This window comes from Sparus aurata, chromosome 5 (genome assembly GCF_900880675.1).
Source record: "Sparus aurata chromosome 5, fSpaAur1.1, whole genome shotgun sequence".
NCBI classification, from domain to species: Eukaryota; Metazoa; Chordata; class Actinopteri; order Spariformes; family Sparidae; genus Sparus; species Sparus aurata.
In genome coordinates, this window is record NC_044191.1 from 26104005 (window position 1) to 26117579 (window position 13575).

At 40.8% G+C, this 13575-nt stretch overlaps 1 protein-coding gene across 1 annotated transcript in view; it reads left to right on the plus strand.

Annotated features, from left to right (window-relative positions):
• Positions 1–13365, plus strand: part of commd10 (COMM domain containing 10) — a 63283-nt gene extending 49918 nt beyond the window's left edge. Inside the window, exons 6-7 of the mRNA XM_030415859.1 lie at positions 12299–12358; positions 12739–13365. Of these exons, the coding sequence (XP_030271719.1) occupies positions 12299–12358; positions 12739–12777 (99 nt within the window). The 3' untranslated portion in view covers positions 12778–13365. The remainder of the gene's footprint in view (positions 1–12298; positions 12359–12738) is intronic.
• Positions 13366–13575: the final 210 nt, after the last annotated feature.

Here is a 13575-nt window from a genome sequence, read left to right on the forward strand (position 1 = left end):
TGTGTGATGGCTACAGGGCACTCGTGTGGATGAGGATACCAGTTCATGGTGCCCCTCTTTCAGTATCAATGCACAGTGCATATGTGGCTCCTACGGGTCTGTTCTTCTGAACGCCTCTCGGCTCAAAGGGTCATGGGAAGATTAAACATGGTGGTTTTTTGAGCTATTGATTTCTTTTTGTTGTTGCTGACGGGCACAGTGGAGTTTTGTGCAAAGCCACCGGCTACAGTGCTTGTCAAATGATTCCAGGAAACTGACACATAAAAGGGGGCGAATATTGTTGACTGCAAATTTAAAAGGAATGATCCAAAGCTATTGAAGATTGGACTTCAGAGCCCATTTTAATGCACAGTGGTACATTTTATCAGCCAAGTGGATACCTGCCCACACATTTTGTGCTTGAGTTTCTGGATTGGCTATTCTATAGTTTAGTTAACCTAGATCATCAGTTGTCAGTGTCAGATTTCAAAATAAGAGTCAAGGATATCACACTCACCATTATGCTGATCATATGTAGAAAAACTATGTCTCTGTCTTTTGATTTGAAAGTTCATTCCAGTTCTCTGTGGGTTGCAAAGCATGACAATGACAAAACAATCCATACATAAAGAGTTTATAGGCTATTGATCCTATTATATGAGCATGGCAGATGAAGTTTGCCGGGTTACCATGGAAATGTAGGTTTCCAATTTTCCATTAAAAAAAATGTTTTGTAATTGGATTAATTGGACCTTCAGGTGAGATTATTTTGTCTGTAGTTTCACTGTGTAAGAAATCAGAAGTAAAATGGAGAGCCTTGAGAAAGGTTAATGGAAAGTGGGTCAAACAAGAAGTAAAAGCACCCTAATTAAGTGCGGTAACTGCTGGAAAACATAGAGGATCACACTGAGAGGCACAAACAAGAGAATAATGAAAGAGTTTGTCAAAAAAAAAAATTTCTTTCTTGTTCCTGCAATTGAGTGTTTGAGCTTCGCAGTGAAGAATGATTTATGTGGAGAGTTGTGACAGAATCCTGATTTCACATTCATCTGCTGAAAGCGTAAATTTTGTGTGCTCATTGAAATTACATTGGTTTGGAAGCCAAGTCCAATGCTCAGCATACACAAGTGCGATGTGGAGACTCGAAGCCTCCGGTGCACAAACACAGAGGATGGACTTTACACTGAAGTAGAGGACATATTGGGTCCAGAAAGTTAAACTTAAAAACATATTTTTATATTTATATATTCTAGAGTTTTTAATGAGGGAGAAGAAATGGGTGTCAGATAAGAGATTTTGCTTCAGTCATTCTGAAAGTAGGTTTCGTTAGATAAACCTCAGTAGTTTGATTACTGGAAAAAACACGTGGGAGCACAGTGGAAGTAAAAGAAAATACAAAAGGTTTAGTGTCAGGGGCTAAGAAGTCTTGTTACACCCACTACCAAGCACTTATGTGGAAATTAATCTGAGTTCACACTAAATTCAGTCCAAATCCTAATAGTCTCTATTCTTTATACTGGAGGCACATGCCTGTCAGCTAACAGGCTGAGGGGATACCCAGCAGCATGCCAAAGTTTGAGAAATGCAGCTTCTAATCAATCGTGTCGTTTCTAATGTTTTGGGGGTCGACAGTTACCGTACTGTAATTACCTTCTTATGCCACCCTCCAACTTTTTTTAAAATGTAGTCACAGATCACATTAGATGTATGATATATCGCATTTAGTGTGATTAATGCACACTAATGAGTAGAAAGCTATTGATTCAAGTTAGCATAAGGTTTAGGCCAATTTAGTACCCGTTATCCTCCTCCAATGACCCTTCGACCTGTCTCAAATTCCCCACATACCCTCCTCCTCCTCCTCCTCCACAGTGAAGGAGGTGGCCACAAACTTGGCGATCCTTTAACAGTGTTGATGAGGCAAAGACAGATGGGTAGAAATGCTCGGAACATAAAAGAGGAGGCAGCACACCTGTAGCACTGAAGCAAACAACAATCATCTTTATCGAGACATTAAAGGACTGTGTTTTGACGGCACAGCTGCCTCTGTACCTGTTTTTAGCGACTGACAGCTACGCAGCTGAACAAACGCGCTCATATACGAACACATGCATCCTCAAGCACGCCAAACAACCTTATTTACAAGAAGAAGGTGCCCTCACATTTGCTTTATGTCTCAGTTAGTTCCTCTTTTTACAAATTGAACTGAAATCCCAAAACAAAGCGGAGTTGAGTTGTGAAAAACATGTTCATCTCGCTTCATCTCTGATGCTTAATTGGAAAATGCTACACTGTGTCTTTGTGCCACGCTTCTGTTTGTGCTGTCACCTGCATGCGTGCCCAGCGACAGACAACCGTCCTCATGTCTTCATAGAATAACTCCCGCTGATCATCCTTCAGCAAGATGGCAGAATGCAGCTCAGACAGCCAGGGAAGCTTGTGAATGTAGGCTTGGCACAAAGACAGAGAGGAGGACAGGCAGACAGGTTGGCAGACATGCGAGCATTGTAAAGCTAACTGACAAACAGTAATGACACACATACTGTGGTAGCTGCGAGCTGACCGACAGACAGAGAGACGAAGAAGCAGTCAAGCATGCAGACGAGTTGATAGAACAGATAGAAAGATAGAGCAGCAGTCACTCAGTCATCCTGTTTTTTGTAAAGATGTGTGCACCCATGGCAACACAACAGTGTGACAGCAAGGACTGAAGTTTTTTTCTTTTACTAATAAAGGTCAGGATGCATGGTGAAGCCAATAAAAACATGTGTGAGTGCGTAAATTACAATGAAGTAGCAAAGACAGGAAAGGGAAGGGTGTATTTGTTATGAGTGTGTGTGCGCTGCGAGTAGGAGGGATAAGGGGTTGCCACAGTCTGACAGCTCGGCCTCCTTTGCACTCCGTCTCTCTCTTCGTCTCTTTGTCTTTCACTGTCAAGATTTCTCTCCGTCAGGAAAAAAAGTCAACGACCAGGCAGCTGCCAGAGAGCTCCAATTGGACAAACTGTCAAAGAGCTCATAGTCAGAGAAGACACATAATGTTGCAAAGTCACAGAGGACCTATAATATACCATATCCTCTCTCTGCAGAGCACTTGAGCTGGGAAAATTACGGTAACCCTTTCTTTTGATGCTGACTTAATGCTGTTCTGGTGTCATATTGATAGGAGCAGAAAAGCGTTTGAGTAGAGCAGGTAGAATAAATATGAGTTTGATTTAAAATTCTCTGCGAAAGCGAACAGATCCAGTGCATGTGTTGAAACATTTATGCCATTTGAGGTGCCAAGTGGGATATATCAAGGTCTAAAAAATGAACACGCTTACTGTTTTATGTAATTACCAGTAGGGTAGGGATTTTCCTTTGTTTTTATGCCACTGTGCAAGTTTGTTTTTGGGTTGCAAGTCCATACGTCTGAAAGTCCCATTTTTGTAAATGCGATATCTCATGAACGTCTTGAGGGAATTTCTTCAAATCTTGACACAAACATCCTCTTTGACACAAGTATGAACTGACTATACTAGAGTGCTGTAGGGATGAAATATTCTTGTAGGTTTATCTGAAAGTTAGCATCGCCCTGGTTCCCTCATCAGGAAAGCCAATGGGATATGCAAATTGCAAATTTGGATTGTACAACACAATTATTATACATGTTTTCCAGGTTGTAAAGTTAGAGTTAGAACAGTTTGAGGCCTACCTGTAAAGACAAACAAGTGAGTCGATTAGTCTCCATGGTCGGCATGATGAAGTTTAATATCTCTGACAACTTCTGTAGTTTCATTTAGCCACTTATTAGCAACCACTGCTTTTTAAGACAAGTAAATGTTTTTTGATTCAAACGTGGGGTATTTACTGAGGCATTTTATGTCGTACAGCAAAATGTGAATATCTCTTCTTATATCCAACCACAGACTTTATGTCAGGCATTTGACTGAAAAATCATTCAAAAAACCCCATTGACTCTGAGACAAAGGAACCTGAAGTGCAGAAATGCTAACTGATTTCATTACCATCATAATGTTCTGAAAATCCACTTTTCTGACCATTATGTAACACCATTACTCAGGAACAGAAGGGTTGATTGTGAACATAATTCACATGTTGTCAGCCGCTGAAGTCGTGACACACATTTTGGCTTCCCAGCTCGAAACTTGTGATTGTATAGATCTTCTGTGCTGCTGTGTGTGAAGCATCCACATTTTAGAACCGATTAATCACTTGTGTTCTGTTAAAAATCAACTCTAATGGCCAAGCGTGTGAACAAATACAGATCATTTTTACTGTTTTTTGTTTCTCTTTTTCAACATCACCACAAGCTCAGTGGTTTTGCTGATATTGAGCCTCAGGTGATTGTCATTGCACCATGTGATGAAGTTCTCTATCAGTCCTCTGTACTCCTCTGTAAAAATAGTCTCTAAATGAAAACAGCATGTTTCTCACTGAAACTGATTAATTTTAATTGTACACACTTTTAATAGGTAGATTAAATTCCTTCAAAGTTGTCACAATGGAAATGGATGTGCGGAGGCCAACAACCTTGAGGTAGTGCCACTTGACTCACTGCCACAGCATGAATGTAAGCAATGTTCAGATGCATAGTACATTGTGAATATGCAGCATCTTCACTCATTACAATGGGCATGGGTCCTTCCACAGAGGGCTCTGGAAAATAAACAGATTCATTTGATAAAAACTTCAGATTTACTGCAACACAATTCCCGCAAAGTGCTGTGTTGGCCAGTCAAGAGCATGCAACAGCACATGCTCGGAAGATTCCCTGATTAGTTCATTATCATCACGACTTTAAATGGTTATGAAATAATTTGTAATAGTATTAGAAATCATTGTCCAGTGTTTTGATGTCTGATGCCTGAAGCCTCAAACCTAAACTTTTGATCTGTTGATTGCTCGCTGTAGCAACACACCCACACCAGTGCAGCCCTTTTCATCCTGTTACTGCAGGGCTATTCACAGTATTAATGCCTGTGTCCTTCCTCCTGGACAAACTGCCTCCTCAGACTAAAAAGAGGAGTTGGCAGCAACTGCTACATTTATGCAAGCAAACAAACCTCCTTAATGTTTCATGAATAGAAATTACAGTGTGCTTTCTAGGAAGAAAATATGAATATAAATACTAGCTGAATTAAGCATGTAGCCCACAAAATGAAAGGTATAGAGCTAAAAGAGAGCCAAAGAAAACTATAATGATAATGATTCTACATCAGCCGCACTAAATGTAAGCTGCAGTAGACATTGGCTGAACACAAGTACACTATTGAGACCCACAACTGCTGGCACAGTGAGCACTACACTGTACCCAGTGTCTACCCAAACACTTAGAAAGCCATTAAAGTCATTCCAAAAATGCAAAGGGTTGCGAGAGGCTCGGACGTCTCCTTCAACAGGAGGCTTTTTGAATTAGTACCCTCAGGGCCACTTCCTTCCCAGGCGCAAACAAAGAAAGGTTTTTTTTAGTCAGATACAGAAACTACATAAATGTGAAACTGTATTGTAATGTTTTATAGTACTAATCTGTGTGATTCCATATGATTCTTCACTCTATGTATGCTATCACTATATTTTCCTGTAAGTACTCAATATTATTATAGTCAAAATTGTTTTGATCGCTTGTTTCTGTTTTGACAAATGCCATTGAGATGGATTTATGATGACTATTTACACATTGTTGGGTCCTGTTAATGTCACATTGTCTCTTAACTTACACTCTTTTGAATTTTGATTGTTATTTCGTCTCCTTTCTGCCCTGATTGTGTGTGAGTTTTTTTAGAGCATACAGTACATTTGCACTAGTTTTGGTGCTCTTACTATCATGTCTTGTAAGTGGTCTATTCAAGCACCTATTACCCTGATGAAGACTCTTAGTCGAAACACATCGGTTTATCCATGAGCTGTTGTATAGTATTGTTTACTAAAACAATATTGATTTTCTATAATAATGGTCAAAGAATGTCAGTGAATATAAATGAATCATATCATTTTTACCCTGTATTTCGGAGTCTTCAAATGTAAAGATCCAAGCAGCTGATCTACTTTTATCCAAGCACACGTCATTTCAGTAGACAGCACAGGATTGATTGGCACTTGTTGTCGACACTTGAGCCTGATTTGCTTCACTTGGTTTCTGTCTCTGGTACGACGTCTCCATGTAGTTTTTAAGATTACTTGCAGACAGTTTCACACAGACACTAAAAAACTGTCATCCCATTTCTTTTTTCCCCTCTGTGTGAATTTTCAGGCAGCCCTGTTGTTATATTAGGTTTGACATACATTTCTACATACAAGACAAATTTCTTCTGTCTGTGAAGTCTTTCTGGTTTGATATTTTAGATGCTTTTGGTGTTTGTTACAATGCAAGCTCTCCTGGGTTCCCACGACTTTTCATGATTTTACTTAGGCCCTCATTTTTGTCAGTGTGTTTCTTCACGTCCTCCTCTTCTGTGGTTTTACCTCTCATTTGTGTCATATCTATTTCTCCCCTCCCGTCTTTGTTTTTGTCAATCTCTCTTGCTTGTCGTCTTTAACTCACCCTTCCTTTCTTTATTCCCTCCCTGCCTCACTTTCCTTTCATCAGTAAAAAGTAAGAAATTCAGGTCTGAGAAGCATTCAGAAAACTCAGGGGGAAAAAAAATCACTGCTTTGGCAAGTGTTTCGAATCCATGGTATTCTTTATTGCATGGAGGCAAATAATTAATGAAGAGTGCCTTTTTGCGTCCAGCCTGCCCCATTCACACATACTCCTCGTCGTGTCAGTATGCCGCTGCTCGATGCAGTACGGCCCAGTCTCACGTAAACTGACATTACTGACAGTAACCACTCAATAGGATAAAAGCGCCTTTTATCCATGGGAATACGCTGATTGGTCCACTCACGAACACAAAAAAAACCTCTTTTAAAGTGTAGAATCGGTCTCCTTTAGACATGAAAGCAGCAGTTGCAGGTTTCTTCACAGAGATGACATCAGATGGGTAACTCTGAGCTGGAGACAAAATATACCTTTTCTGTTCTGAACGGCATTTGCATTTATTTTGATGGCAAATTATGGTTTATCATACTGCAACTATAATTTAAGTCCAAACCGGGCAGAACTCACACAAAGTCAATAAAACGGGTGTCACAGGTTGAACTAGACAGACAAATACACAGAAACGAGATTAATGAGGGCGAACTGGTGAGATGATTGAATACTATTCAGCAAGATCAGTTAGAGTAACAGATTAATGCATTTGCAAATTAATGCAAAATTGTTTTTAATACTTTCAGCCAGGATTTTTATAACAGTTTCAACCCAAGAGGTCGTATGAACTTTTCCATGTATATTCTTTAATTTCCTCTGATTTAATCTCTCTGTATGGTTCACTGTGTGAGTGTGTAATTGGCTGCAGGTGTGTTTGGCTGAATGAATGATGAGTGTGTGTAGTCTGAGGGAGCTGATTGGTTCCATCCTCCAGGCCATAAGCCATAAGGCCGGCCTCTCCCATTTCACGTGATTAATAATTATAATGGCAGCATCTTCTTTATCCTTAGCCATTACAAAACATTGTATAAAAGGGGTATTTGATTGACCAGCAGAGCCTGGTTCATTTTCAGGGCAACGTCTACAGTTTTTGTTTTTGCCAGACCAGATGCAAATGAAGTGGCTTCATTCACATGAGTGAAAGCTCCAGGGCTCATGTTGGCCTAAGAGCATTGAAGCAATTAAAAAGGTAAAAATGATGGTGACATAAAGATAAAAAGTTAATGACACCACAGTTCACCAAGACCATAAACATCTGCATCAAACAGAAAACATATTATCACCTAATAACCATGTAAACTTTTAATTTGATTGTTTCTGTCTCCTTAGAAAACATATATTCTTTCTGCACTTGTTCGTCTCACATGGGGGTGACATTAGCTGACACAAATGAGTTGAAGGAAAGGGAGGAACATGGGCAGCAAAGCAAATTGTTCTGTGGCTGATACGTTCTTGATGAGCTGTGAAGGACCTCTTGCACTCTCCCCATCGAAAGATCGCAGGATAAGTACAGTGTCCGCTGCTAAGATTGCTGCTTAATTAGAAAGAATAGCAGAAACATAAACACTGTTCCCAGGGCAGGATGTGGGTCCATCTTGAAAATCGTTAATAACAGGAATCACTTCTTTGTCTATTTGTTGTTTTTGGCAGTTAAGAGGCTTTACAGAAACTTTGCGCATGTCATTACTTATGTCATGAATGAAATGCTTTGGGCCATGTAAAGACACATCTTATCCCGTCACTTTTTTAAAGAGCTAAGTTTGAATCTCTGATCAAAAGGATTTCATTTGGGTTAAAGAAGTATTTTCCGTATAAACACAGCTAATGTTGTCCATCGAGCCACAGCTCAAAAAGCCACAGTTTGGACGGATTATCCACTGCTTGATTTCAAAGTTAAACTTGAAGTGAGCACACTCAATCTTTATAATCTTTGTTTTCTCTTTCAAATAAGTTTGGATAACCTTGGGGTTTGTTTAAAGCCTGACTCTCTGTGTCTTCCTCTTGTCAGACGTCTTTTTTTCAGCTTTATTGTAACGCTCACAGATTTCAGAAACCAACTTTCATACGCTGGTTGCAATAAACTAGAATTTTCTTAACATTGCTCTATCCTCAGTTTGAGTGTGAGGGCTTATGCTAAAATCCATATAGAGCTTTGACAATTATCCCTCCCTGACTTTGTTGGCTCATCTGGGGAATTGTACGAGTAACCTTGTCGAAAGCTATTAGGTTTACACTGAGAGCCTGCAACAGAAGTTTTAGTCCCACTTTTCAGCAATTATTGAAGTTTGGAGTTTTCTTTTCTATTGTAGTTTATTCTCTCTCATGTGTTGGTTCTCCCTTAGTATGTAGCCTATATTGTAACCATACTCTCTCTAGCATGTAGTGCATGTGGAACACCAGATGCAAGTGAATTCATGATTATCTTCATGGGTTAATCCTATTTTCTGTATCTTGACACACAGGATTTTGGCACTGAGACAGATAAGAATGTGTGGGTGTGTGTGTGTCTGCATGTGTGTGTTTGTCTGTGTGTGTGCGCATGATTACTGGTTGTATAGGGCTGTGATGATGAGGATGATGCATCCTATCCCCATTAGTGTTAGCCTAGATCTGTCAGAGCCTTGTTGGGTTACTGCCTGGCAAAATCTCAACCCTGAGGAACAATGGGATGGGCTAAACCCACACATACACACGCGCGTGCGCACACACACACACACACACACACACACACACACACACACACACACACACACACACACACACACACACACCCTTGTGCCTATGCTCCCATGACAAAACACTGTTTCCCTGTTTTGCACACACACCCAGCTGTACCTGGAAGTACTCGTCAAAATCCTCTGTCAATCTCACAAACACACGCACACACACACACTTTCATCTTCAACTGCTGTGTAACAGACAGGAAGCGTTACAGCCTGGTTTGTTGTCTTCACTTTATTGTTGCTCGGTTTTGATCGACGTCACATTTAACGCGTTTCAAGCCGAATTTTCTGTTGCCCCCTGTCTCACCTCTGTAAGACTACAATGGAGAAACATAACTAGTGTTCATTTCTGTTCCAAACTTTTTTGTTGCTGTTCCTGTGACCCCAGCGCACCAAAGACCATCAGCCACGGATAACTGATTATGCAGCACGGGTATTCTCTCATTATAATAGTGTTTGCCACAGTGGAGATCAATAGAAAATAGAGTGGAGTGAAGGGGGCCACCATTGGAAGCACAGGGTGTGTTCATCGCTCAGCTAATTTAGCGGCACGCTCAGGTTTTAGTTCAAATCAAATAATTTCCTAACTGCAACTTTGTTTGAACTGAGAAATTCTTTATTGCCTTGTAGATAGACTTTGATCTGCATCTTCTTTTCATTATACACTTTAATAAGTTGTTTCATTACCCATCATTCAGAGGCTCTGTCCTTGCAAGTCTCCCTCTGCCGCAGCCAAATTCAAGGCTGTCCTACATCCTCCTTGTTCCGCACAGCTGCTGTGGAGTGGAGGCTTTGACAAGAGATAACATTTTCCCTCTGCGCTCTCCTTTATGGACTTTTAACGTTGCTTCTAATTAATATCTCTGTCATTAATTTGCTGTGACACATGGCCTCCTTCCCTTCATCCGTCCGCCCAACCAGCGAGCCAGTTAGATTCAAGCCCCAGAGCTCCGTTTAGTCTCCAAGAACCAAACTGCAGGGAGGAGAGCTGCAGATGGGAGCACACAACCAGACAACTCCCATGTGGTTTTGGCTTTTTTCTTTTCTGCTTTGTTTGTTTCTTTGTGTCTTTCTTCCTCATTCCCTCCTAGTTGATGCCAGAAGTTCGTTCTATTATCAACACTCAAGCGTGACGGTGCTGAGTGCACTTTGAGGCTGCCCTTCTCTTTCGGCGCTACCTAAAAAGCATTTCACACATTTTGGCCATTTTCTCAATGATGGTTGTGATAAAGTGTCTTGCTTTTAACTCCACTCATGGCTTTGGATTATTGTCCAGCTTTCTTTTCTAATGGCTCGATGATGACGATGATAGCAGTCCAGCAATGGACGCCTTGTTTTCTTTGTTTGTCTGCAGAAAGTCTTTTCCCCCGATAGTTTGTCAAGTCTGCAATCTAGCAAAAGGCTCCCTGGTGAATCTGTAAGCACCTACAGTAAATTCAGGAAGTGACACGACATTTGTCATGGTACTTAAACTGATTATAACTAACTCAAATATATTGGAGCAGCGTTCACAACTCTTGGTTATATATCCCACAAGACACAAGCTTCCTCATCCATTCTATTTCTGTAAAACATTGCTCAGCTTTCCTTTTTACTGTTATTGTATTTATATTGATTTAATTCCTTCATAGGTGCTTTTTCCTTTTGTCACTCTTTACTCTGTTGAAATACATCTTGTTAGTTACCTAATTTTAGTTTTACTTTCTGTAGCTCTGATTCAAAGGAGAAAGGGACAAAGAGATGGACAGAATGAAATAAAGAAGTAAAGAGAGGTTCTTTTCTCTGCATCAGACTACGACTGTGGTTCTTATGCACACAAAAGGGCAGGCCAAAATCTCGAGGCACTCCTGTATGTATTTGCAGTAAGGAAGTAATTAGTACAAAGGGAAGGAAAAATTAGGTAAATTAGGAACTCATAAATAATTCTTGTATATTGCAATAATTGTTGTAAGAAAATCCCAAGGCACAGCTGGAGTAGCCTCACTGTGTCCCCTCAGAGTTACCGTGAGGCAAGAATGGCTCATCGGCTCATCACTGTAGTCACCGTCATTTTCAACTGTCGCTCTGACCCATCAATCTCACCCAGCTGAGGAAACTGCCTCCTGTCACCACTGACATACATGCCCATCGCCTAGTTTAAATGGGTCCTGGTCTCTGCGCCACATGTCAGTGACTGTGACCGTTTTCAGCCTCAGAAGCTTTGAGCTAGTGATACAGAGGCACCCCACTTACGAATGGCAAATAACAACAGCACAACTGAGAGAAACAGAGAGAAAAATGTGCAAGCAGTAGAGAAACACTGGTGCCACCGATCTATCCGAGCATCTTGGTTTGGTCTAACTGAGCAGGTTTGAAAAGAAAACTGGACATGCAGATGTGACGTTGGTGCACTGAGCAGAACAAACCTTTTTATTTTTTTATCCCACATGTCACAACTTCTGCCTTACAGCAGCTTTGAAAGGATACTATTTTGAGCTCCCTGGTGGGCACCATTTGACTCAAGATCTTGCAATGGGCTTAGCAGTGGATGACTGTCAGCCATTGGCTACACTGGACTAGACAATATGTGTTTAAAGCAGGTAATTTGTTTACCATAATGTGCCATGTTGGGCTTAATTTTCCATATCACATCGCATGCCATTGCAAGGCTACTGTTAGTCTCAGTTGTGTTCATTGCGATGTTATTCCTGCTATATAGCACAGGCTGCACATGATGCAGCCAGTCTCTTTTTAAAGTAATTCAACCAGAATGAAGAACAGAGTGGACAGTGAGTTTTCCTTCGGTGTATTTTTAAACACTCTGATGGATAAGACTTAGAGGATTGTCCGTACTGGCCCGAGATCAGTAATAATTAATGAAGGTTTTTATAGAAAGCACAAGACAGGAAGAGGCTTGTCCATGACTCTTATGCATGTGCTCTTATTGCTGCTTTTTTATCCTCTGCTCCGTCAATCTACTACATCTCTTTTCCTTCCTATTTGTGAGGTTGTTTGTTCCCCTTTGCTTTTATGTCTCTTTTTACCTTTTCTAACCCACATCTCTCTCTGTCTCTCTCTCCCTCCAGGTCCAGGAAAATGTCTTTGTTGATTTTAACCACCAGGAGCTACTTGAGTTCTACAACAAGGTATTGCAATGTGTGTGTGTGCGTGTGTGTGTGTGTGTGTGTGTGTGTGTGTGTGTGTGTGTGTGTGTGTGTGTGTGTGTGTGTGTGTGTGTGTGTGTGTGTGTGTTTGTGTGTGTGTGTGTGTGTGTTTAAGCGCACGTACTGTGTGTGCACTTTGATGTCATGTTGTATATATATCTCTGTATTCAGTGGCTATCTTCCATCCCCTGACAAAATCCAACTGCCTGCCTGTCACCCCCATACTTTGATACATCTTGTTTCGTCTTTTTTTTTTTTACCTGCTTCATCTACCTTTTTGTGCGTGTGTGCATGTGTGTGTGTGAGTGAGAATGGCTTATTTTGTGTACAAACACTCAACCTTTTTCTTCTCCTTCTTCCAGCTTGAAATCGTGCAAGGACAGTTGGATTCCCTGACTTGATGCCTGGTGCTCTCTCTCTCTCTCTCACTCTCACTCTCTCTCTCTCTCTCTCTCTCTCTCTCTCACACACACTCTCTCACACACACACACACACACACACACACACACACACACACACACACACACACAGTGTTAGTGTTTTGCTGCCAGCTATGCCAGCTGTTGGATGCCTAGAAAGTCTGTTCATGCTCTGATTTAGTATAGAAAAATGTCAAATGTTCCTAACCTTCTGATCAACATTTAATTCAGGTTTGCACTCATAACTTAGAGATTTAAAGTATTTTTATATCTTCGTCAAGGAGATGGTGGGAAAATTTGCCCTGGCGATGATTAACTGTACTGAAACAAGTCTCTCAGTACCAGTACCCTGTAGTGAGTGACTCCATGTTTGATTGCCCTGTAAATTAGCTATGATAAGATGTTCAAAAATGTGCCAATCCAATCGTCAACGATAAGGAAAAAAGGAAATACAAGGAGATTAAATGTGATCCTGAGCTGAAACAAATGGATTTTGTAACTTGGTGAATGAACTAGTGTCCATGCCATTCTAATAAAATCTGAAGTGGAGGTGAAATCCATCCAAGCTGTTGTTATTTAGTGAAGGCTCATTATTTCTCATTAAGACCAACCTGGACTGCTGGTTCAACAGATGGGAGTTCTGGGAGGCGCAGCGGACCTCCAGTGAGTTTGTGTGTGTTTGTGTGTGCATGCGTACTCATGCATGTGTCTGTTGGTGGATTGATGCACAAATATGTCCTTGTTCATGCATCTGTCCTTACTTGTGTGTGTGTGTGTGTG